The following is a 26,269-nucleotide window of genomic DNA, read 5'->3' as shown; positions in this document are numbered from 1 at the left end:
AACGTGATAAAAAAGCAAACACAACAAATAATGGATAACGAGTTGTGCTGTACCGGCACTCACTCAGGACATGCATGTGCATGTACACACGTACCATAAAGGTACTGCACATGTACATGTGTATGTACAGCAAACTTACAATGGCCCCCGCATCACACGATGGACGTAAAAAGTATGTGGTGAGAATTCACTAATAATCAACTGAGAACATACAACATACGGCATTTCTGCTGTACAACAATTCTAAATTTTCACTACATCCAATTGTGCTTATGTATCAGATTTAGCAATATGTTTGCCAATCTCCAATAGCCACACCCTCACGTTCCATATAAGACCAATGATGTCATTTATGGCCAGGCAAAATGAATTTTGATTGGATGCTGATCACAGTCAGACTTGTGCTCGATCAAACGCAACTCCGGAAGGATTTTGCCAGGCCGGGGCAGCGCTCTAGTGCGTTACAAGATGTGGTTCGCATGGTGGCCCAAATTGCCTTTCGTTGATCATGTTTGATCAAAGTCGTAGTGTGAATGCCTTGTAATGGAACTTTGCCGGATCTCTAAGTTGTTCGCAAATCTCGAATAACAAAATGTCGTTATCCGTTCGAAAAATACTGATGGAAAATTGCCCCTTGGGCCATGTGGGCGCCATCCTGGGAAAGAATGCTGACGTGATACCAAGGTTCTTCTTCAAATACATTGAAAGCCATGGTTTGGCAGTTAAATCTGTTTCGTGAAAAATAACCAAAACACAAATCGCTTGAAATCTAAATTGGTCTTGTATCCTGTAAAGGAGGAAGGTCAGATTTGAGCATGCTGTTTTTCTATTATCGCATATCCTCCGATCATTTTGTTAAGTCAAGCATGGTTCAAACACAAGGCACTTTTGGTCAATAAAACATGGTTGGAACTGTCACACCTCCAATGGTAACTTTCTATGGAATTTTAACTCCTAAACAAACTTTGGGGAAGTAGTTTAGAAAAAAATTATGTTCACATCAAAGTTGCTCGTGGATGGGGATAAAGAAAAGATTCATTGCTTATATTAACGTACATGTATTTTACACAGAGAAGTACTATAAGGCACGATCTTGGGCCAAGATCTTCTTGGCATGCTCTTCAATGTCTCAATGTGCATTGTACATATATGTACATGTGTGTACGTATCCGAACCCGAAACGAACTGCAGTTCGGCAAAAAATTTCTGAACCGTATTCGAACCGAACCCAAACTGAACCTTGGCAACTACTTGCAGCACTAGAAATGGGCTGCCCTTCGTGTACCGATATGTGAATGGAATTTACAAAAGGTAGTGACTACAATCCGACAAATACGAAAAAGAAAAGCTTACATGATCAAAACAGGCTTAAGAAAACACAACCCCAAAAACAAAACACAACCCCAATAGTCCTAACCACCTCCATTCAAACTTATACCTGCTGGCCTACTGCTCAAAGTGCAATTCTGTGTAGTTTTCCCGTCCCTAAATGTCTTGGTGGCACAACACGGCACAGGTTGTTACAACCAAATCTTGAGATTCAATAATGAAACTTAAGTTACAGTGTACAGACTTTCAAAATCCAGCTACATGTACAACAGGTTTTGCCGCAAACTTGACAGTGATGCACTGTGATCAAAGTGACCGTCATGCTCAGCATGGGTTTTATGGTGGGATATGGTGGATGGACAAAAGGGCAAGAGGTGGCATACATGTAGTTTGCTCCAAAAGCTCCTCTACTGGGTAACTCTGCCACTGTTAATCCCTACATTAAAAATAACTACTACAAGTACAAGTTACACTTAAGTAGCTAACTATAACGTGAGGGGAGATTTATTTTACGGGAAGTATGTTCTAATTTATGCGCAGATCAAATGGACTAAATGAAGACACACCCCAGAACAAGATATGTATTTATAACAAGATTTGTCCCATGCCCAAGGTTTTTTTTTCATTTACTGAAACCGAGGTTTTCCAAGGTTATTGCAAAGTAGTCTTAGAATACAATTTTAACATTCAATAAATAGAACACCACTCCCTACCAGCTTGCTCAAATTCCCCATCCAATCTCCCAGCGCAATACCCATCCCAACCTGAACATTTTCTGTCTTTTCTTTAAGCTCATTTCTCATAAGGCATTTTCACACAAGAGCATCCATTCCCAGGGTGAACTCACCCGGGTTGTCTGGCCCCCAAGGGACTTTTGATTTGTTATTCATTCCCAAGTGTAACCAAATGTTTTCCCAACTTGTTCTGTGCACAGCTTGTTTGAATGTACAATGTATCTCACTTTTAACAGCAAGTTCATCCTAGGGATTTGCACCCACTTTCTCATCTCAGTTTTCAAAGTCAGAGTGGCCTCATCAAGCTGATTAGCAGACAACTTTTAGACCAGTTCAAACCACCTTTCTCCAAGAGGCTGTAGCATGCTGAACAAATACCGAGCTCTTCATTGCAACATTCCTATTATTACTAGAAGCAATAAAAAAACAAAATGCTAAATAACTTGCCTCAATAAATCCTTGAATGTACAGTACATGCACGTTGATTTCCGGCCTAATTTTTCATCACATGCTTTGATCATCATGCATGCTACAGGCCAATTAACACAATATCATAAAACTGACAATATTCTGAATGAGCACAGAGGCTGAGCATGTGTAAAGCATCTGTATATTATTTTAGTGATTTAAATTCACAGGTTCCACTTTTAAAACATGTTTTGTTACATTGCACAGGTCTTGACCTCAGCAACAGACTGACATAGTAAGTAAGCACTAAGGGTGGGACGTTTACACATTTAAACGAAAAAGTACCAAATCCATTAACAGATTTTCCCAAACGTTTAAACAGAAGCACCCCTTTTAGAGGTTTGGATTTTGATTGACGCAATTTGACATTCATTTTTATTGTAAACGATGTCTGTAAAACGTACATGAAACCTGATTTTTGGAACACTTCACTGCTTGGTCACATCAGAGGTATACCATGAATTCATCACTAGAAATGTGTCTATTTACATTGTGTTGTTGCTTGTTTTAAATGCCCAAACATCAATCTACATTTTTACACCGGTTGGACCATGTGCATTGTTGAACTACATGTATATGTAATTATGCACTAAGGTAGACGGCGGCAGCCTTTTTTTTCCATAGGCACACAGAAACTTACCATGATGTTCCTTCGTGTCAACCTGCCACGCATTCCCAGGTGGACTTTTTTTTAACCGTAATGGAATATTTATTTGCTGTGTTTGGCCTAATAAGACCAGCTGATTACACTGCATGCGCTGTACAAACCATGACAAAATCAGTAAAATCTTACCAAATAAATGACAAAATCAGACGAATTCGGCTAAATCTGCCACAAATAAGATTAACTTGTACAGAAAAGCTCCATACATAATGTGTGTATAGCTTTATCCAGGCACGCTTCACTGTGTGAGCACTGCATGCTGCTGTACTGTACGCATGGAACTGGAGACTGGGAACCACACAACCACATGCCCACTATCGATCTCTGTGTAGGCAGTAGTCTGTCTGGTTCATAGGTTTAACGTGGTCGAGGTCAATCTATATTGTATGGGAACAGTTCCCATTGGACTTCATTAAGCCCCTGCTAACTTACTCTGGCTGCGCAGAAATCTTCCACGACCCTTTTCAACCCATTAGTTTTACATCGCGATCGTAGTAAGGGTTGACAGGGATGGTAGTTTACTGTGTGTTCCCATTGGATTTAATTTTATAATTCTACAGGAAAGTCGCAGTAAGTTAACCAAAAAAAGTCCAACGGGAACGTGACTTTACATGTAGCCAAGCGTTAAAGAAAGATTCTAAATGCTTTTCAAATAAAATGTAAATTCCCATCCTTAGTAAACACTGCTACAGGCTAGTCAAATGGATCATTGAACTTGCCCTGTGGGCCAGTAAAAAAACCTCTCTGAAACTGTCATTTGTCATATTGTAAGGATGAGTAAAACAAAGAGTTACAGTAACTGCAGGTGTTAGTAATTGTAAAATGTTTTAATCCTCCACTTCATTACATTTTGAAACTGACAGCAAGACTCCACAGTAATGATTGAAATAATGAAGTACATGTAAGAAAAAAGCTAGTTGAAATTAGCTTTGCTAAAAGCGTCCAGTGGGCTAGTGAACATTCCTGTGGAAAAGTAACAAACAGGTTAACTTACCTGGCGGGCTAGTTAAAAAAGCTGGAGGCCAGAGCCTGATTGCATTGGTCAAACAGATACATTTCTGTGGAAGCGCAAGCATGCATTTCCTACTTCCGGCACCAGAAAAATAATATCACCGTGCTTGCATTTCTGTACATGTAACTCCATGTACTGCGACATTTGTAGTTAATTATTGATGCACACTGAAAGTATTCTAGTATTACTTATCCAATACATTAGAAACAAAAGGAATAAAACCTTGTGTGGATTTTCATGTCATAAAAATTCAGGTAAACTAGCTGATGTTTTTATTTGATTTTTACATTTGGTACAGTATTATTTATGATGTATTTACAGCTGGATTGTTGCAATTCCTTGGACATCAAATTTCTCTACCCTCTGATGCACGTCCCACAGAAAACTCAACCATGCTCAGTAAACTTTCACACTATCAATCTCACCCTTGGTCCTGACTCCTGAGCACATAAAAAGTAAAAAACATGGAAATGTTTTCAGTCTTAGATTAATTTCTTTTCTCAATATTTACATAAACCTCTCTTGCTCCATATTTCTACCAGTTAAGTAGAGTCCCCCATCTAATGACTGCGGGGTTGTATGTATTACAGGGAGTGTTTGAAACGCTGTAATTCACATCTGGGACACAATAAGACATGGATGGAAAGATTGACATCAATCAAAATTAAAAGGCAGAGGCAAACAGCAAAAGACATCGACTATGGACAAATTCCAAAGCAAATGACAAAAATATTGTACCAACGGGAAAAGGAACAAAAAAAAGAAGAGGCAGGTTGAGACCTAGGACTCAGACGAAAAAAGGGGGCAACCCTGAAGAGGCCTGACAAGGTAAAAAATATTCATTATAGGGAATACTAAAAAATACTTGTAAAACACACAGTTTAAACATGTGATATGTATCCATGTTGAGCTCACATCAATATTAAATTACCCCCAGAACTGTGGGGTCCGACACACGCTCTGCTCCCCCAGCAGAACTGTTCTGGGGGTAGGGTCCATCGTTGTTACTAGGAGCGCGGCAGATGACAGACCCTACGGTTCGGGGGGGGGGGTAGCCTCAGGATGCAATGTTTTCAACAGGACGAAGTCACGCCAGCACTAGGCCCTTGTAACTTGTAAGTTGATTACTAACATGTAACACAGTATACTAGGCCTAAATATCCTCCCCATCGGGACATACACAGAATGCTCAAGGTCCTATTCCCAACTATCATGACCATAGTTCTCCATGTTTCCCACCCTAACATTATCATGACAATGGAGTTGATTCTGGGGTAAAAAAAAACACAGGCCTAGGCTAGGTAGGCCCTATTTAATAGCCTTAATCGAATCGATGCCTTAACCCTCCTTTTGCTGTGCCCGTCAAGAACAGTCAAAAATTCTTTCAACTTGATTTCCCCCAGTACACAGACACACATGGGAAATTTGACTGTTTTTATTGATATACTATTGTACAAAATCACTCTTTCAACTGTTAAACAAGCAAACGGACAAGTTGGGGCTATACCGCAACTGGTCAAGGCAAAACTCGAATAGGCATCACTGTACACGTACAGTACATGTACATACATGTACATGTACATACACTGTACATGTACATGTACAGTGTATACTGTACATGTAGGCCTACATGTCTGTCATCGATGTGAACATGAAAACATAATTTAAGACCAAAAAAGTCAGGTTCCTATTTTACCGCAGTGAACATCGGAGATATAAATGGACAATATGCCATGTAAAAACTCTAATGACACTTCTATTAACAACAGATAGCTAACCTTTCGGAAATAATTTTGAAAAGTGGAGTCAACTACGACTTGCCTCGGCATCCGCGCCGCTTGCGACCCGCTCCTCCGCCATCATTAGAAGTGTAGATAGATTGACCAATAGAAATAAAGTATTTCAACAGGTGGGCGGAGTCAAAGAAAAATTTATACATTTATGCAAAAATTACAAACATATCCTGCATCACCCAATCAGAGACATTGGAATAAACGATTGGGATAGCTTCTCTTTAACAGAGAAAGCGATTGGTCAAAGGATATGATTAATTCATACATTCTGCAGTAACTACCAACCTTGTCACCAGTGTCACGTAAAAAAGCTCTTGGTTCTTTTGAACTTTACCGCTCAGTCGTGTCAACGGGAATAGTGTGTACGTCGCTGATATGGTAATAGCTCTACAGCATGTCTAGTGGTTGCATGACGGATTTAACCGCAGCATTTGTGAAAGACACCAGAGGAGTTGGACGCGGGGGAAGCAAGCTCCGAAATATTCAGTTTAATAGAGAGTCTTTGAAAGTAACTTCTTTCATTAAAAACGAAATTGTAAGTGATCACATTCAGTTCTATTCTTCAATCGTCATCCACATTAACTGTTTCTGCGGGTGGCCATGGATGGTTTAGCCAAAGCCAACGAGCATGTCAAGCGGCCCATGAACGCCTTCATGGTGTGGTCCCGAGGCCAGCGCCGTAAGATGGCTCAGGAGAATCCCAAGATGCACAACTCCGAAATCAGTAAACGACTTGGCGGAGACTGGAAGTTACTTTCAGAGGAGGAAAAACGACCATTCATTGACGAGGCTAAGCGTCTGAGAGCTCTTCATATGAAGGAGCACCCCGACTACAAGTACCGGCCTCGAAGAAAGCCGAAAAACATGATGAAGAAAGACCGGTATGCATTCCCAATCCCCTGCGTGCCAAGTACAAGTTCATACGGACCTGTTACCACATCCGTCAGCGATCACATCTCGGCAGAAAAAATGCGGTCGTACCTGCCGTCCAGTTTGTCGACCCATCCCTACCAGATCCTCGACCACCATAACGGTGTCAAGCTTGATTCATCTCCGTCCATGCGAGCGGCCGAGATGGCAGCGGCGGCCGGTGCACTGTACCCGTCGCATCTGTCGCCCTACATGTACCCACCTACGCTGCCGAGTAGTGCATTCGGGAAGCTCCCCCCTGGTGCCTCCAGCCCGATCCCGCCACACGCACACGGTGTACATAGTCAGTCGCAGTACATGATGCCGTACGGATGGCCCGGTAGTCCTGATATTCAACGACCAGTCGCCTACATTCTCGTCAAACCTGACATGGAACCATACGGGCCTGCTCACCCTGCAATTCGGCCCACCGTGCCCGTACCTACGAGACACACTGCTGCAATATAAGGCGCGGTTTAGTCGAACCTTTTTAGTTTTGTACATTGAATAACTTTTCGACGCTTACTGACTGTGGGCAGTAAAAAAGAATAATCGACGAACTGGCATTGCGAGCTAGTGATAACACTGTACTTAAATGATGTACTACCTGACTACGTAATGTTAAACTCTGTTAGAAAACTATTTTGAATTTGTTTCGTGCATCGGTGAACCAAGTTGACGAACTAGAGACTAAAAAGATGTTTGTAAATAATTTGATCTATACCATGTATCTCCGAAATGTTCTATTCTTATCATATTATGTTTGTGATTTTCAGCAGAAGTATTTGAACACCTATTTTAACCAAAGAGCTTTTTTATGAGCTCTTTCAACGTTATTGCAATCAATTTTGACATAATTGTTGTGATGAATCAAGTTTTAACTTACCAGTGTGGAACAGAAGTACTAAACTATTTAAGGTACCAGTGTTGACGATATTGCCCATAAGAAAGCAATTATTCTGTGTACATTATGTAAATCCTTAGCATTCAGGAAAAACTACGCTAAAATTGATGTTTCAGAACTGTTGTGTATGCAGTATATTTCTTATTTAATCTTCACTGCAGATTTTCGAAAAAGTACACACTCTGAAATAAGAATTTAAGCACTGAAATATATTGCATACATCTGAGTTCAGAAAAATATTAAACTTGTGCATTTTCAGAACCAAGATCAGAAATAGGATTATCATAGGACATTGGTGCATCACTGTATGTGGTGCCATACATAACACCATTTTCAAAGTAAAGAATGCTCAAATATAAGTGATAAGAGAGTTTGACTCTGATCAACACATCATTGATGAAACGAAATTATATTGGTAATGTAAACTAACCACCGTAGCTATTTGAAAATGGGATTTAACTTAATTCACCGCCAGTGAAGTCAAACTGTATGGTATTCTGGGCATCTTTGGAAAAGATACGTATTTCAAAAGTGAACCATAAAGGTTTTTACATAGACCTAGTGTCGCAAAAAAACTGCATTGTTAAAATAACAGTATGGAAGTAGGTACTGCTCTTGATGTGTACTTTTTAAATATAAAGTTACTCGATGCAGTGAGAATTTGTTTTGTTATTAATCAAGCTTTGGGTTTTTCACTTTTACTTAAAAAAAATGCACTTTTTAAATCGATCTATCAACAGTTACATGGTCATATCTTACCAATACAGGAAGAAGTATTCATTGAAATGTTGAATTCATTTATTTTAATTAATATGTTCAACAAAGAAGAGAAGATATCTTCCACTCACTTCATTGATGTGATTATTTTGCTGTACTTCTGACGTCTTCAAACCATTTTGAAGCAAAACGGTACCAGTACCTATCAAAACCCATTTATTTCAGTTTTGCCTAGCTTGGTTTTCTACACCCGACATTCACTGCCAAGATGTTTTAGTTAATGAAATGTCTAAACAGCCAACAGCGTTTCATCCTCTTGAGTCGTGATCTCATTGCTCTGCACTGACACTCACAGGCATCCCTGGTTTTTGGAAATAAATTTCTTTGGATTTCTCGCTTCTTTTGTATATATTTGTACTGATGACATAAACTTCATTGATACACCGAGGTGTAAAACTTGAGCCCTGACATTTAAAAGCAATTGTCATCAGCATGAATTTTTTTTTCTGTAAGAGATACTTCATGGCGAAACTACCATGTTTCTCTTTTCCAGAGTACTGTTTAATCCAACTTTTCAAACAACGTTTATATTGAGCTATTTTATCCATTGGTATCGTCCCGTGATTCTTCACTCGTTAAGTCATTTGTGTTTGATAATTGCAGGGAGAATGAAGAGGATTATAAAAAAATCAACATAAGAGGACAACGTTACTGTTTGTAATTTACTGTTTGTATTTGATGTATCCGTCGTTAATATTTGTTGGGATCTGTCGTGAAGTTGCAGTTATTAGGCGTCTAATATTTGAGAAAAACAATTCAATTATTTTAGCATATTAAGATTCAAACTTCTCCATTCAAATATTTCCAAACAGCAATTAAAAATGAGTAGGGTCTGTTTCTGTACTGAAAAGATGTACATGTAGCTTGTATAAAACATCAATTTGACGAGCTAAAACTCTGATATTGAATGTATTATTTGTGCTTGATTTTCCTAATACTTGTAGCAGTATGTCTCAATATTGCTAAGGCAAGTTATCTTGCATTTGCTGTGACCACCATGTTTGTAAAGAGAGAATCATTATGAGATGCGCGTTACACGCGCTGTTCCCCAAGTGTTATCAAAATGGTTTTCTTCAATATGGTGCTGAGGGGAAAGTTGTTTTTTATACCCCAGCAGCAACCTGTATTCAGAATTGAAATTTAACTAAATATGTTCCTGAGGGTAGAATTGTTGAGTGTCAGAAACATTTTGCTGAGTAGAAATGCCAGACCCTGTATTTTTTTTACAAGTTTTACACTATCGTGGGAAAGAAGAGCCTGTTGAATAAGTACATAAAGTTACACTGTCCAGTTCTATTGGATTGTCCCACGTAGAAAAGGATTGCTTTTTTCCTCTAAACACATCAGGCTTAAACTGCATGCCATAGTTTTGGTTCAAGAGAAAGGAAAAGCTTAAAAACTTGTTTTCCTGTTCCATGCTGCCCTTTGTGTTCAGCGACTATTCTTTCATAACAAAAAGGGGCCAGCAGTTGTGCAGATCTGTGAATGGTCAAGTCATCTGTATCCAACATTTATAGGGGTACAGCAAGGGTCTTGCTATCCCGTGAACCATGATTGATCATATAAGAAAAAAATAACAACGAAGGTGCACATCACAGTCGAAGAAAAACCACATAGGGATTGAAAAGGCACTTATGACATAAATAAATAGATGAAAAGCAGATTGCAAGATGCAATTTTTATCCGAAAGGGGTTTAAGGCATGCGGACAAAAGAGGGTTAATGCTTGGTAATATGCATGATAATGATTGCCTGAAGGATGTATTCAGCGGTGAATGGGCCGGCCTTGGCGGGAGTAAACAAGACTAAACCGCTGTGAATAGACCGGCGTGAATAGTTAGGTGTGGCCATTGTGATACCATGAATGGGCTAGCTATTGAAGTTTGCAGAACCAACAATGGAAATCCCTGCCGGATTTGCGAAGAGAACTGGCTGCGTTGTCAATAGGGCGGAAGCTAAACACGCTACCAAAATACCCAGCTCGCCATCGATTGTAAGGAAGGAAAGGACAGTCGAGGAAAGAACGCTGGAAATGCCACAAGCGTGAGCGTGTCGAAAAAAAGCATGAAAATAGCACCACACTTCTGATTTCAGGACAATTATACATGCATTTACCTAGCTTTAACACTCGTTTGACCTCGTTGAAACACCATGTTTGACCTCCAAGAAGGGCCACACAAATCAATTAAATGTTTCTCTTTCGAGATGCAGAAGTTTTGAATGCCACTGACACGGGGGCATGGTATGGCACGAAAAAAGAGCTAAACAAAAACGTGATGCGTCGGGCTATTATGAAGGAAATGAAAGGACTGATTGATAGCTGAAGAGCCCATTTACTGAATTTCAATGGCGTTGGCGCGTTTTCTGATTCCAAACTGTCGACATTACGAGTGACTTGATGGAGATCTGTCTTTTAATAAATTACCATGCACTTCTACAAAAATGTTTTTGGTCTCCGGTCGAATTAACATCTATCATGCTGAGCAAGTTCAGTCTTTAATTGGCCACTCGTCATGAGACAAAGTCGGATCTTGAAAAAAAACATTTACGCATACCTATGTGATTTGAATCGCTGAAAAATCGACACGCAAATATTTGACTAGCATGCATAATATTTTTTTTGTACTGAATTCCACATCACAGCAAAATTTTACAATTTGTTTTCTTTCTTGACTCAGCTTTGCTTTGCTTCTAATCTCAAGACAAATGTTGCAATTTAAAGCACGGTTTCTACTCTGCTTCATGTCCAGTTTAACTTCAAGAAACAATTACATGCAATGGGGTTGAAGAATAAGAACACTGGTGTATGTGTGTATAGATAATTACACGTTCACATGGAATACAAATTACAAGGTACACATGAAAACGATCTTCGGCGTCTGACCGGGTTTTCTGTTACCGGCGGACCCACAACGGTGACGGATTCGTGAACAAACCTCGGGCCGTCCTACACTCATAGCTGAGCTTCACGTGTGGGTTTGATCATTCCAAGATTTCTTCACTGTTCACAAAAAAAGTATATATTATAGTGTGGAAAGGTTCCTCGGTTAAATTATTTTACATCCAAAAATGCATGGCGATGTTGTTCATGAAACGAAATTAGATGTGCTCTACAGGTGCGACAATGATCAAAATTTTAAAATTCCAAAGTTAAAAATCCGGTTTTTTTAAATTTAAACACACAAGGGTGGATTATGAGGCTTTTTTCAAAAACGTACTCTTAAAAGTGATGCAAAGAAAGCGTATTCACTGAAGTCGTTTAACGAAACAGCTTCTGTTAGTGTTAAGCTGCTGTTGCATTCCACAGTCTGTTCTCAAAACGCCACATTATACAAATAACAAAAGCCGAATGATCGGACAGATCTCCCTGCAAGGTTCGTCGAAAACAAGTTCCAAGGCTATCCAGAAAAGGTAGGGGTTTGAGAGGGCTAAAACCACAAGTCAGTACAGTTTTGCCCTTTCAGGAATTTTCTTCCGTCCCAGAGTGAAAAAGATGAAGGGTGATTCAGACTTAAGTATTTTGTAGGTGCATAGAAAGCATAGGTGTATGGAATGTTCGCAACTACCCTTAAACAGAAATGAATCTTCTAGCGATGTGTCCCGATTGTCATTATTTTGCTTTTTCTAAATTTTATTTCTTTTCTGGCGCATACATCTGATGCAATGAAAATTAAACAAAAGCTGTCTTCTTAAGTATTAATAGTTATATTTTAGGGACATGCAAAAAATGAAAGAAAGAAAGAAAACCCCAGCATTTCTAATAACAAAAAATCACCTGACGAGGGAAAAGATGAAATAATTCCATAGGCATCTAGGTCCACCACCACTTGCCAGTGCTACACCAGCTAAGCAAAAAGGAAACATGGTGTGTCTTTACAAATGCTAATTGCAATTCAGTGGTTCTAATCCGTACATGGACCTATTGTCCACCCTCTATTCATACAATTGTCCAGTTACCACTCCTGGGAGAGCCTTGAATAGATATTTAGTGGAAAGTGAATTGTAGTGGATGGCTGGCCAGTCTCGCTCCATTCTGTCGCTCAACGTGCCGGGATAACTCCTCCAAAGCCCCCATCGATATCCATTCACAGCCACTCTGCACTCACCGCTTTGTGTGAATGATTCGAATTATTTTCAATTTGAAGGCGGACAGTGCACACGAGTAACTCTGAAAAGCCATGTGTTGCTTTCATCAGAAAAGAGAACAAAAAGGGTGGAAAAATCTATCCTCGTAAAACCCCTTCTTTGCTATTCTTGGCTATTCATAGCTGCGTGCGACGCGCTTGGTTGGCTATTGATACATTTCTTAAGAGCATTATTCACGGCCATTCAAAAAAAAAAAGAAAAAAAAAAGAAAATTCACCGGGGAGTTGATTATATGCGGCAAGACACTGCACCATTTTAAGCAGAAAGAAAGATCTGTGCTTTCTAAAGCCTCATGGAAGCTAGGTGAATCAGCAGGTCAGGACATCCGCAAAGATACGTTCCTAAATATATGTTCAATGTAAGGAACTCCCATCATTTCTGGCACAACGAGAGCAGTATAATAACAACAGGTCGCCGATTCAAAGCCATTGCCGGTCGTTTTTCCGTTTGGAAAGCACACTGAACAAGGGAAATATATACTTCGCTTCAGGACATAACAAATAGAATTATCCCATGTTGAATAGGAGAAATTTCGTTACTGATTATGTATAATGTAACGCCCGGCAAGCCCTAAGCAATTAAGGCGTACAATAAACAAGCACCTGATCCCCATTGGAATTATCTCTTGGGTATGGTATGAATGGTGTTGATACAGATAAAATTGGAGGATTTTGTACCGAAAGTGGCTTTGTAAACAACCCACGCCACACAGTTTTCTAATTCGTTGAGTTTATGTGGTACTAGTCTTATTGTTTTTAGGTAAATTTCGTTACCTTCTAGTTAGAGAATACATGCATGGAAACGTACATGTAAACGTGCATGGAAATTTCATTGTTCCCCATGACATATATTTTGATATCCATACATCAGCTGAACTGAATATGCCAAAACATCTTCCTTACTTTGAATTTATTTGTTACAAAGTCTTAATGCCCAGATATTGAACAGTAGTTACAGCAGTGCTATAATTAGGCATCAGCTCCCCCGCCCCCCTAATAAAAGAATCTAAAGGGTGGGCGATTTTAGCCGTTTCAAAACCTAATTTTCCGAACTACGGTGTCGCCAACGAATGGGAAAAGTTTCAGATGTTTGGAAAAGATACATTACACGTATGTAACAAATCACTTTCAATTATAGGAAAGAGACTGGTTTATTTTGAAGACAAACCCTCCATCGGGATATAACCGAGTAACAAACTACGTGTAGAACCGTATTGAGCGATCGAACTGGTGACGCTCATCTTTAGTGCGTGTTAACGCTGTGGCAATCCTTTACCGCAATCGACACACCACCTGGCCGCTGCTTGTCTTTTTATTCTCCTTATACGAGGACGTATTTGTCCGTCTTTTGAGGTTTTAAAATCCACTCCTTCAAATTGTGCAGTTATTGACTTTGACAGAGCGTACGGCATTTTCGTAGAAACTGACCCGCCCCCTTTTAAGTTAATATTCATTCCTTTGTTACTCGTCATATATATTACTGTCTCATGCCTTTTTATCGACTCGCTGCCATTGTGAGAAATTTCTGGCGTGGTTAGTTGGTTTGTAAAGCTCCCTATTTATCCCCTATAATTGGAAAACTAAAAAGAACACAGAATGCCTCGGTTAAATTTGTTTGGCCCTGTTTTGTTGATTCCTTGAGTGTGGAAAAAATGCACCTGACCTTCAGTATGTAATAATCTAATTTGATGAAAGTGTTCCTGCATGGTTTACCCCGGGCTATTACAGTTTGGCGATTTGTGAGGAGGGTAACGGGAGATGGAATCCATAATGGTGCATGCATCTGCGCGGTGTGCATAAAAAAGATCGGAAACTGACAGATGACCGGCAGTGTGCTATGGAGTTTCACAAGTACGCAGAAATCCAATAAATCCCTTTAAAATAGTGGTAAGAAAATGCCATTTTTCTTCATTATCAAAGACATGTTTATCGCGAATTTGCAAAATGTTACACGAAAGAAACGCTTAAAACATGAAACAATTTCACTGTTAAAGTTAAAACAAAGAAACACAAAACGGATAAGTGCCCTTTGAGGAAACAATTTAGGACGCTTGGCTAGAGTCTTCTGTTATTTGCAACTCTTGGTCTCATGGGTTTTACCGTCTGAGCTCTGAGTAATGAATGTGAACCCGCCGTAACACCTGCGTGGAAGTTTACATGCCAGAAAATATAGCCTATCTGAATCTGCGCCGACCAGATAACGATTTGCATGTTCGGCGTACTCTGTCATTAGCGTGTTTGGTAATAAAAGTAAGATAGAAGTCGTGAACAGGACGCTTGTATTTCTGTGGAATTTTGTTGAAACTGGACCCTGAGAGTGCTCTCTTCTACACTGGAGTGGATGCATCACTTTTCAAAGTGGAAACTGTTTCATTAGGCCTACTTCCCTCACAGGTGATCTTCTCTGAAAGGAATTGTCACCCCAAAGTGATTAAATTACTTTGAAAATTAGAGACAATGAAACTAACTTAAATCTTATGCGTTCTCAAATGCCCAGGACCGTTATTAGTATTTCTTAAAGTGAGGATATTGATCTTTTTGTTCAATGGCAGTTTACATGTACACTGTATATTGTTCTGCAATACGGGCGATTCACAATAGTGCGCCTCCAAGAGCTTGCAACGCGTCGGCAAATCACAACTCGCGAAATTTGTCGACCCTTTCCAAACGCACATTGAGTCGACAAAATTTCGCACATTGTGACTGGCCAACGCGTTGCAAACTCTTGGAGGTGCACTATTGTGAAACGCCCGTATTGACGGTGACGCTTAAAGCGCCCCCGTTTTTCTATAACGAGGAAGGCAATCTGTCGCAGAAACCTAGGCCATTTTCCAATACTCAACTTCGGCTGCGTCTCAGGCTTCAACTGTTTTTAAATAGATTACTTTGAAGCTGTAAGCGCAGTAACTATTCTAATAGTGCCACAAAACATCAAATAAGATGCAAGAGAGCCAGAAATTACAGTAATCCAGTTAAATTTAAACGCCTTAGGCTCACAATCGGGGTTTGGTTTTGGGAACGAACCTGCGACGGAGCACAAGTCGAGTATTGGAAAAGGGCCCAACGCAGAACTCTTGGTATTATAGTTTTGTAAAACCATATATGGGTTTTGTATGACTGGAAGTAATCCAAATCAAGCTTAATTGCAAAATAATTGGGAAATGCATGGGGAGATGTATAGTAGTTGTATTTTATGTAAAATTGTTGAAGATTTAGTTTTAATTTACCTATTGCCAGGGCGGATCTGTAAATTTTTTAGGGGGGTCAGTGTACTTTTTCCAACTGCATTACAACTGATATGCACAAAATAACTTTACTGGATGTCATCTCTTTCTGTTAATACTGTAATTGTCATTTCATATGTTTACAAACTATGGTGAACCTCTGGATTTGCGTTAGAATGGCGCCAGCACAGCTTGTGAATGCTGCCCACTGATTTCAGTTAGAACAGATATCAATAATGCTGTCCAAACAGAATGGGCACGGGACGCACAAAACCTGAGACAAAACTAAACATACAGAATTCAAGACAGTTATCTGAGGGGTGTGGCTAACTAACTAACTGACTGACTGACTGACTGACTGACTGACTGACTGACTGACTGACTAACTAACTAACTAACTAATTTGTCAATTAGGAATTACTTCAATTTTTGTTTGTTTGTTTGTTTGTTTTGTTTGTTTGTTTTAAATCGGGCAGAAAAAGAAAATGGGGGTTACTTTTACAATTTAATTAAAAAGATGAGCAAAGTTCATCCATTTAGAGGGCGCCCTGTGACTTTAGCTAGTCATCTTAGGTGCACAGACGGCACGGACGTAAAAAAAAACCTGGACCTGTAACGCCTTTGTATGAAATAGAAGCCAACCAGCGGCCATTTTACCGAGCCGAATACAAATGCGCGGGTTTGCTTGCTTCTATTGATGCCAGGGAGAACTAAAGGCGAGCATTGCCGGGCAAGCTTTGTGTTCGGCTTGGTAAAATGGGCGCTAGTGGATTCAATGATCTCTATAAGCTGATTAAGGGCATTGCGAGTCCAGATTTTTATTATGTACGCCCGTATCTAGTCAAGATCCCTAGAGGACGTTTCAGCAGGAAACTAACCAAGTACCAAGTAAGTAAGTATGCTGGCTGCAAACATTTCACCTTCAATTCACCGACTTTCTGAGGGCGCCTTCAGCAGAACACACACGCCCACACACGGACGGCGGAGGCTTAAGGACGCATCGACCTACATTCCTTCAAGACTTAGGAAACATTATTCCCTCCCCTGACAAAACGTAATAGTAACGATAGTAACAAAATAAAACGAAAATCCTTACAACTTAGTGCATTTGTGATGGGATTACCTTTATGAACCAGCGTATCTGAAAGAGTGTTAGTTTGAAACCTAGGGGATGAAGAGGATACATCCCCACTTCTACACAGGGGTGACCTTTTCAATAGTGGAAAATTCAGAAACTCACTTTAAAGAGTGAAGAAAAGTAAAAACAAAAACCTTACACCGGTCTAGTGTATGGTTAACTCCAAAGAGCCTTTACCCTCACAGCACGTCCGTTTTTCAAAAACTGGTGTTAAAATGCAGAGTTGTGATGATTCGAGTCAGTGATTCGACTCGAGTCCTTCATCAGAAAACCTGCTTCGACTGAAAGTTAATAAGACTCCAGCTCCCCTCCCCCAAAGCAAACTTCTTCTAGCAAATTAAAGTGACTTTAACATCGAAGTTTTTCTAGAATGTCGTCACGCTTTAACTGATTTATATTTGTGTAAATAGTAAAATAGGACAAAATCCCTTAAAAATTGGCCAAACGAACATTGCAAATAAGATTAAAGAAACGTCCCATGCAGTGCACTTAAGAGTTTTTGTACTTTCTCCTCTACATTTAATACAGTTGACTGTTTGAAAGTTCAAAACTTCCCCAAGCCAAATTCCGCATGTTTCTGTTTCCCTTTACTTCGAAATTGAACGAGATTAATGATCCACCCCTGCATCAAATGGGACGGGGGGTTACACCCCCCCCATTTGCAGCCCTATTTTAATCTCGTGAATTTGGCAAACACAAAACGTTCTTTTCTTTAATTGAAACCAGACATTTGTTAAAAATAAATAACAAGCCGTCGTTTTCTCTACAAAATTTTCATACTCTAACTTTTGCTATACAAATAATGAATGTTTCTGAATGAAATGGTAACAATAATTTCGTTCGGTGGCAGACGAAGTGTTCCCTTCCACTTAGCTTCGCCTCTTGGAATCGAACATTTCATCTGTCACTGAATGAAACAATTATTACCATTGCACGAATATAAAACATTCATTCTTCATTTTTACAATACCTGCCTTTCTGAATATTTATGCAAATTTTATACATCAGGACTGAAAACGATGCTGTAGGGCGAACATGTCGGCGCCATGTTTGCTGAACATGCAGAAGCATTGTTCAGTGCCGTGTTGTAGCAACCATAAACGAAGATCATCTCGAGAAATAAGCTTTCATCAATTTTCAAAGAACACGATTCTGCGGAAAAAGTGGATTGTTAAGATCAAACGAGACCGTGGGGCCACTATCCAAGGCAGATTTTGACTTTGAAACGACTTCTTTGGGCACTTAAGATGTTCGTATAAAAAATTGTAATCACTGGACCTACACCGTACACATCATTGCACTTCGGAGCAGTTCGATTGACCCAGTCTTTTCCTTTTTCCATGACTGATCACGCGCTTTGGAAGCGTATAAGGGCCACTTGCAAAATTGTTTTTCGAGTAACTCGCTGTGGCGACTTACTATCTCGCTGCGGAGAGTTACTATCTCGCCACGGTGACCCAGCTAAAACTTAGCCAAAATCTTAAGACTCAGTCTTGATACCAGACTCATTGACTCCGACTACTCTTCTAGTCAAATGTCCTGTATACCCCATGTCCACGTGACCAACATTCCTCCAGATTTCCGGGAATAGTCGAACTATTCCGAACTTATCTTGTCCATATCAAATTCAGTTTAATGTCAACACTTTTTCTGTAATGCTCTTCAAAATTGTAAAAATTATTACAAAGATTAAAATGAATAAAATTGGTAGCTAAATGAGTAAAGGGAGAAGAAAAGACCATTCGGATTGTATCGGTAATATTCGGGTATTTCCGGCCGCGTCTGTACCAAGAAGTTTGAACTGTCCGTGGTATATCGGTCGGAGTACATCATCCACTACAAAGTAGAATTAGGGTAAAAAAATTGGAACATGTTCTTGTTAAAGAAATCATCTGAACTGAGAAATCATCTGATATGAGAAAGCATCCGAATTGAGAACGCATCCAAAGCCGCGTATACAACGTATTCGATCTTTTAGACGGTATTCTGTGAAAGCCTCATAGTGCTTCAAGTACATATTTTGAAAAAGTGAAGCATATATTCCCAAGATGTTTTTAACAAAGTTTTCACAAATTGCTTTTTATTCGTGGTGGCTTATTAATTTGGATTTGTGTTAATTTGGGTGCTTTCTCATTTAGAATGGCATGAGATTTTGTGTAAAATGCGTGCACCGAATAGCTGCTTTACGCTGAAAAAGTGTTCCCATTTCCAAAACATTTTCAATCTATTCTGTACAAAATATTTTATTTCAATCTGAAAAATTTGGACTCTAAAAATTCGTTCAAATCTTAACAATTTTTGGCTTTGTAAAAAGTTACGTTATTTGAAAAATTCCTGGGAATCTAGAAAATACGCTGTGTCAACGAAAATTCATCCACTCTTTAAAACTTCTTTCAAATCTAGAAAAAAATGTACTAGATCCTTAAAATTTCGTTCTGCTTTGAAAAATCTATTCCAAATTTCTAAAATACGAATGTTTTAAAAAGACATTCGCTTTAAAACACGTCCAATTAAAGAAAATGTTTTCCATTTATCAAAATATGTTCCAATCTTTTCGACCCTAGTTCTGCTTCGTAATTGGGGAGTACTCCGACCGATATAACCCGGACAGTTCAAAATTCTTGATACAGACGCGGCCGGAAATGCCCAAACATTACCCATACTCCCGAATGGTCTTTTTCTTCTAGCTTTGCCACGTTTACTCATTTGGCTACCAATGTTATTCATTTTAATCTTTGTAACATTTTTTACAATTTTGAGGAGCATTAAAGAAAACGTGTTGACGTTAACCTGAATTTACTATGGACAGAATAAGTTCGGAATAGTTCGCTTATTGCCGGAAATCTGGAGGAGTGTTGGTCACGTGGACATTGGGTGATACAGGAGCCTTGATTAGAAGAGTACTCGGAATCAATGGGTCTTGTATCCAGACTGAGTCTCAATATGCAGCGAGTTGAGCTAGTTTTAGCTGACTCGCCGTGGCGAGATAGTAACTCGCCACGGTGACAAAGTAACTCGCCGTGGCGAGTTCGTATCCCGGGTTTTTTTTTGCAAGTGGCCTTTATACGCTTCCGTACAAATCGCATGCATTATACTTCGCAGTATAAATCACTTAGGTTTATATTTTACTGATAATTTTGCCTTGCTGATTTGCTATTGTTTGTAACTCATGGTGTTTTACATGATAAGTTTAAATTGCAAACAATCTGAATTTCCTTTGCTTTAAGGCATTGCTTTGCTGGTTTAAATTTATAATTAAATTTTGCTTTAAATTACTCCCCTGGCCTTCCTTTGCCCGTTATTTTTAGCGTCCTTGTTCCTCGCTCGCCAAACTTATTAAAAAACCCAAAAAACAAAAAACAAAAAACAAGTAGGAAGTCGGCAAAACATGTCAGTGATCATTAATATCAATGATCACTTATATTTGGCCGAGCATAATTACCTTAATTAAGGAGCTCTAAAAACGACAGGAAAAGGCTCTGTCTAGGCAGTGCCTCGACGAAGGGAGCGTTACAATCATGCCAAGCACCTCCACACACCGCACCAGATCAAACCAGCCCAGACAGGTAGGTAGGTCGGCGTAGAACCCAGGGATTGAGCCTCGTCATGGAGCCATGACTCTCAAGGGTCCGCATGCAGTCCCACATCATATCGTCGTCAACCTCAACCACCGTCTGATGAGGAAGGGCAGCAGATGTGAAGAGGACAGCATGGAGGTGGTGGCCCAGTGCTGGCTGTTTTAGAAAGCACAAAGCGAAATAAATGGCTAGTATAGGTTTTAAACGCGTGTTCCGTCAAATGAATTACAAAATTACCTTGGAGGGGAGACTCAAGTGCACGAAGAATTTGCATAAACTGGGATCGTAACATCAACCCTCCCCCCTCTTTCGGAAAAATGTCGCCCAATATGCAGTCTGTGGATGTACAAATCGAGATGAGCGCAGCCAAAGACAAAAGGGAGTTAATTTTCATAGGAAGTTCAAAATAAAACCGTATATCAGATTTCAAACACTTAACTTTAGTATAACGGCATCTGGCTATGCACGGTATTTGTCCCTTGTTTGCAGCGTGCAAAGATCGTACGTTGACATCCCTACCATGAAAAACATACGCCTATCACGAAACAAAAAATTAGATTAAACAACAATACAAGTTTGATCAGAATTGTATAAACACATAGCACAACCTTAAAGTTTAATTAAGACGATTAGGACAGATTAGGAAAGATTAAGCTCTTTCACCTTGGGAAAAGGCAGATGGAGGCCATCACTGGAAGGTCAAAGAAGGTCAGAAAGTAGACGCTGAAGCTAATTCTGTTCGGGCACCAGTAGTGCAGCATGCTTTGCCGGTGCATCTGAGTATTCCCTCTATGTAAATTTAACACACGTTTTGGAATCATTGTTGTGGGTCCTCACACAATGGTCATCCGCGTGCGTGTAAAAGATGAAGTATTCAAGAGCTGAAGGGTAGCAAAGTCAATTGTGATGTGATATGGAAGAACCCTTCACATAGTAAAATTGGACATTTTGTGCTATTTACATAAATTAATAAAGTACTTTTCCATAACAAGTGGACTGTTTGGTATTATTTCTCTCCTAATTGTGCATATACTACAGAAAACATGACTTAGATAAAAAAAGCCCCACAATTTTGTGTTATATTCTTTCCCAATTATATAAAAAATGGGAGATCTTTCAGCAGATGATTATAGAACTACTTACACTGTACATGTGGTTGAGAGCAGTGCAAAAATTTTCACAGCTGGGCAAAATTTTGATCAAGACGCCTTACAATTCCATAACGAATAAGTAGTTTTATCACATGTTTACAAAACATACAAAACAAAGTTTTGCTTGTTGTAACGATTTCATCCTAATGACGCTATTTGTTTACTTATTCATCAATAACATTAAAATGTGTTGCTATCATCCCCTGGATTAAGCATGCAGTTGAACCTGAATAAATTGTGTTACGTGCCGTTCATTATGACATCTGATTAAATGCGTAGAGCATTCTCATTCCTCTAATGCACTGTTATGTTACCCGGTACTTTGCTGGAGCGCGTGGGTGTTTTGGTTTGGGGTGCTAGGGAAGGTGCATGGACGACTGTGCCTAAACTAAGCACCCAGAACATGCACGTTTTGCGAATTGAAATTGACAAATAGTTTCTCGAAACATCTTCCACTCTAAAAAATCAGTAGTTTTCGTCTCCAGTGGTGCATGGGGATTCGGACCAGTGTTTTAGTCAAGTACTTTTCGAGTACCAAGTTTCTTTGCCAAATAAGGAACTGGTAAAGAGGGAACAAAGCTGGAGTAAAAGGCGCTTGATGGTAAATGCACAAAGGTAAGATTACAAACGAAACGTTTGGGAGATTTGTAAGTTTTAAGGAGAAAAGTACTCGGAAAGTACTCGGTTTTCGAGTACGTTTGTCATAAAAACTGAATTTTCATTAAATATATAGTAATAGTCTGAAGTCATCATGTTACTTTGTAATCTTACTTTTGTGCATGTACTGTCAAATGCTAATGTATCAAACTGTGCGCATAATTATTCGCGCGCCTGCCTTTCCCATCGCGTATTTTTTGTTTACAATGAACACTGACTTAATTTGAACCTTCGAAGATTCCAATGTCACTTGTCCTTCGTTGGCGGCCACGATGTGGAAAATCAAGGCATTTTCGGTGAGCATTTAGATTGGCTTATGAACGCACAAGTAGGCCTACTTATTTCAAATCCCAGCAACGTGCAGTTACTCAATGATTTCAATGACCCAGACAATAGCAAACATTCCCAAGGAACTTCACGAAATTGTAGGATGGGTTACTCTATTATTGCGGTGGTTATCACATGTCCTAATTGAAATAAAGATTGCTTGCTCACCTTCCTGAATGATCTTATCCTTGCTGTTGTTTAACTTTTACTTTTTAACTTGATTCATAACATATTGTTTAAGGTTCAATTTATTTCCCTCTGCGATAGCTTAGAAAATCTGTGTGCGCACCGCAAGCAAGTGGAGGTAGAGTCTCTATCCGCTCCGAGCGGAACAAAAGAGGGCGTATTTTTTGGTACCGAAGTGTGACGTCATTTAGAAACAGTTGATGCCGTAAAAACGAATGGAGTACGGGCGCGTAATTATTCGCTAATTGCCCAGGTGTGGCGGTCTCAGCTGTCCCCCGGTCTCAGCAGTCCCCCTTACCAAATATGGTAACAATACGTCATGCATCTCTTCGCACAACAACGGGAAAATCGTCCGTTTAAGTGGCGTGCTGAGCAGTGCAGTCCATGCATGCTTCACATTGTACGTGACGTGTACTGTACACAGGCCTGCACCAAAGATAACAGCACAGCTTATAGTAGCGTGCAAGTTAGTCATGCGGACATCTCAGCACGGAAGACCAACGAGACCGTGCTTGTGTCGAGCTGAAATGTCCGTCTACGTCAGGGGGGACCGCTGAGACCGGGAGACAGCTGAGACCGCCACACCGGGCGCAGAGGGTAAAAGTACGACTGACACAAGTCTATTGTAATGGAGATTGGGGGCGCACTTTAGCTTTACGCACATCAAAAAATTTCAGCGCAGAAGCCCTTATTGTGACTCTGAAAAAAAGGGCATTTTTGCAGTTAAATGTGCCTTTAGACACCTCGGCAATTTCAGAATTGACACATGGGAAACAAGCAACGGATATCCAAGGGCAGGGTGGCGTTAAAAATAACTGTTAAAGAGATAGATGATAGGTAGTGACAGACACGGTGAAGGAAAACTTACAAAGTTCGGAAAAATTGCATCTTTTATTAAAGATTATGAAGACTGACGGAAAAACGCCGACTTATTTACTCTGTTTTAATAAAACTTATCCTCAGGCCATAGTTTATTGAATACCTGGACGAATATTGCCGATTGGGAAATCACTGGCAACGCAAAATTTCAAATTTCCGATACCCCGATAACAGAGTTATCGCTACAGGAACCGAGCATGCAAGCCAAACTACAGACGATCACTTTTAGGTGATTTTTTTCTTAACAACAGAGGGCGTGAAAAATACGGAGCATCTGAAGGGGACTTGCATTTTATAATTTTTTTTAAACATTAAAGAGAAATAATAAAAACAGATCTGTATAGGATGCTTAATATTTGGGGAAATATATATAAAATATTATTTTCCTAGTGTACTTCTAGTATTTCTGGAGTATTTAAGTTGCCATGTTAATGTAATTTGTTCAAATCTTACATGCAGGTCGAAGTACAGGTGTTGTGTAGCAAGCTGCAACCCAAAGGCCCTAGGCCTACGTTACGGTTATGGTTTGCAGTTCACGGGATAACAAAGACCATCAACACATTGCTGCGTTCATGCTGCAATTTTTTTGTGGAAACAAATTTATGTGAAATATTTTTGTAGATGTTTCTGTTTTGTTGAATACTACGAAGAGCTAGGTAATATCATGACCAGGTATGACCTAAAGATGTCATCAGAAACAATATACAACATTGATGAAAAGGGCCTTGATTTCAATCACACTCCACCCTCAATCGTCAGAGCATCATCAACACCTGCAGTTACATCTGGCAAACGATCCACCATTACAATCACAGGTTGTGGCAACGCCCCGCGGGCACCAGATACCCCCATACGTTGTATTTTCCGGTAAAAAGATGAATCAGGAGCTCCTTAATTAACAGTTCTCCAGGAGCTGACGGAAAAGTGAGTGAAACCGGATGGTCCAACTCAGACTAACGACCTTTTCCTTGGCACGCGATGAGGTACTCTGTGCGTGGTCGTGAAGATGAGCCAGTACTAGTGTTTATCGATGGCCACAAATCACACATCTCGCAGTGATTGACTGGGCAAAGAAGAAGAACATCGTGCTTTTCGTTCTACCAGTACATACCAGCCATATACTTCAGCCCCTGGATGTTGGTCGCTTTGGACCCTGCTTTGTACAATGCAAAATGGTACAGGTAAAGCGGGCCAACTCCTGTATCGGAATTGACAAATTTGCGATATGTGATTGGCATTCAAGGCTTTATGAGAAGGCACTCTCACCAGGAAACCTGCCAAGTTTCTTCAGGAAGACAGGACTTTACCCACTGGATCCAACAGTCGTCGATAAGTGTGCGTTTGTTCCCGCAAAGGTTCTTTGCAAACCTCAAAGTACTACGATTGAAAGCAAGTGTCAACGACGCCTCATCGAGATCGGCAGCAGATGTCCCATAAGGTAGTCAAAATGTTGATCGTCAACAGAACGGTGCGAGCAAATGACAGAATTGCACTGATAGAGTAGAAGACGTGGACACGTTTTTCAAGGCGAAAGAAGAAAGACTGGGAAGAAAGCTGCGAAAAAAGAAAACGTATGAGCTACGTTGAGTCAGGGAAAATCATAACGGAAGACACAACCATAGAAAAGATAAGAGAATATAAACAATCAGTGTCTACCAAAAGACAGAAGATGACACGTAAAGTAGTAGAATCCGAGAAGGTGGAGACAAGTCAGAAGCGGCCCATTCCTGCCCAATTAAATTTTTCCAGCCTGGAACTTGTGGAATGCAGACATCGACTGTCAGATCGTTGAGGAAGGCGGTGACAATGAGCTGTCTTTCTGACGAAGCGGATGAAGTCAGCGAAGATGAAATTGACGAGTCGGAGAAATGCTGCGTTTTTCATCGGTACCAACCGATTGAGCTAGCGCCAGAAGTGGTAACAAGTCACTTCTTGCAAGTCTAAGCCAAGTCGCAAGTCATTTGCTCCAATCACATGTCGCTCATAAGTGATTTGATCACAGGTCAAGTCAAGTCACAAGTCAATTTGGTCCAAGAACAAGCAAGTCACAAGTCAATTTGGTCCAAGAACGAGCAAGTCACAAGTCAAGTCGCACAATATGTGATTTCAAGCCAGAGTCTAGTCTTGGTTCCATGACATTCTATAGTTATTCTGCGATCCACGACACGAACCACAAAGGAAGGTTTTCGATTTTTTTTAATAAGGGGCGGCAACATACTATGTTAATAAATGGTAGGATATGCATTATTCATATCACTTGATGGACTACCGGTGGAAGTTAAGCAAATAACCATCAGCCTGCCAACATACTTCACGTTCACAACGTTTTCAAACTGAAATATCAGCCAGCATCATTTTTAACATTTTTAAAAAGACGCTTTGAGTTAAGTACTCA

General features: G+C 39.9%; 2 protein-coding genes across 34 annotated transcripts in view; one reads left to right on the top strand and one right to left on the bottom strand.

Moving 5' to 3' along the window:
* Positions 1–6,275, bottom strand: part of LOC110985288 (uncharacterized) — a 58,607-nt gene extending 52,332 nt beyond the window's left edge. For 5 of the 33 annotated variants that reach the window (XR_015427752.1, XR_015427753.1, XR_015427765.1 and 2 more), the window contains exon 1: positions 5,986–6,275. Coding sequence is in view for 8 of the 33 variants with exons in the window: in XM_087146168.1 (XP_087002294.1) it covers positions 6,029–6,146 (118 nt within the window). In the remaining 25 variants the exon portion in view is untranslated. Of the gene's footprint in view, positions 1–3,171; positions 3,319–5,985 lie in introns of those variants that run through there. The other 28 variants (XR_015427746.1, XR_015427747.1, XM_087146166.1 and 25 more) reach the window with 18 other exon arrangements.
* Positions 6,276–6,335: 60 nt separating this feature from the next.
* LOC110985287 (transcription factor Sox-14-like) lies at positions 6,336–9,793 on the top strand. The gene has a single exon (XM_022246216.2). It carries the CDS (start codon positions 6,601–6,603, stop codon positions 7,375–7,377), a length of 777 nt encoding a protein of 258 aa, XP_022101908.1. The 5' UTR covers positions 6,336–6,600; the 3' UTR covers positions 7,378–9,793.
* The last annotated feature ends 16,476 nt before the right edge of the window (positions 9,794–26,269 follow it).

This window comes from Acanthaster planci, linkage group LG14, assembly GCF_054643075.1.
Source record: "Acanthaster planci isolate LZ-2023a linkage group LG14, COTS_SCS, whole genome shotgun sequence".
NCBI classification, from domain to species: Eukaryota; Metazoa; Echinodermata; class Asteroidea; order Valvatida; family Acanthasteridae; genus Acanthaster; species Acanthaster planci.
The sequence above is the reverse complement of the archived record's forward strand: the minus strand, read 5'-3'. Positions and strand labels throughout refer to the sequence as shown.

Bases quoted from the DNA above. Each gene is read 5' to 3' on its own strand.
- LOC110985287 (XM_022246216.2), top strand. From the start codon at position 6,601: ATGGATGGTTTAGCCAAAGCCAACGAGCATGTCAAGCGGCCCATGAAC.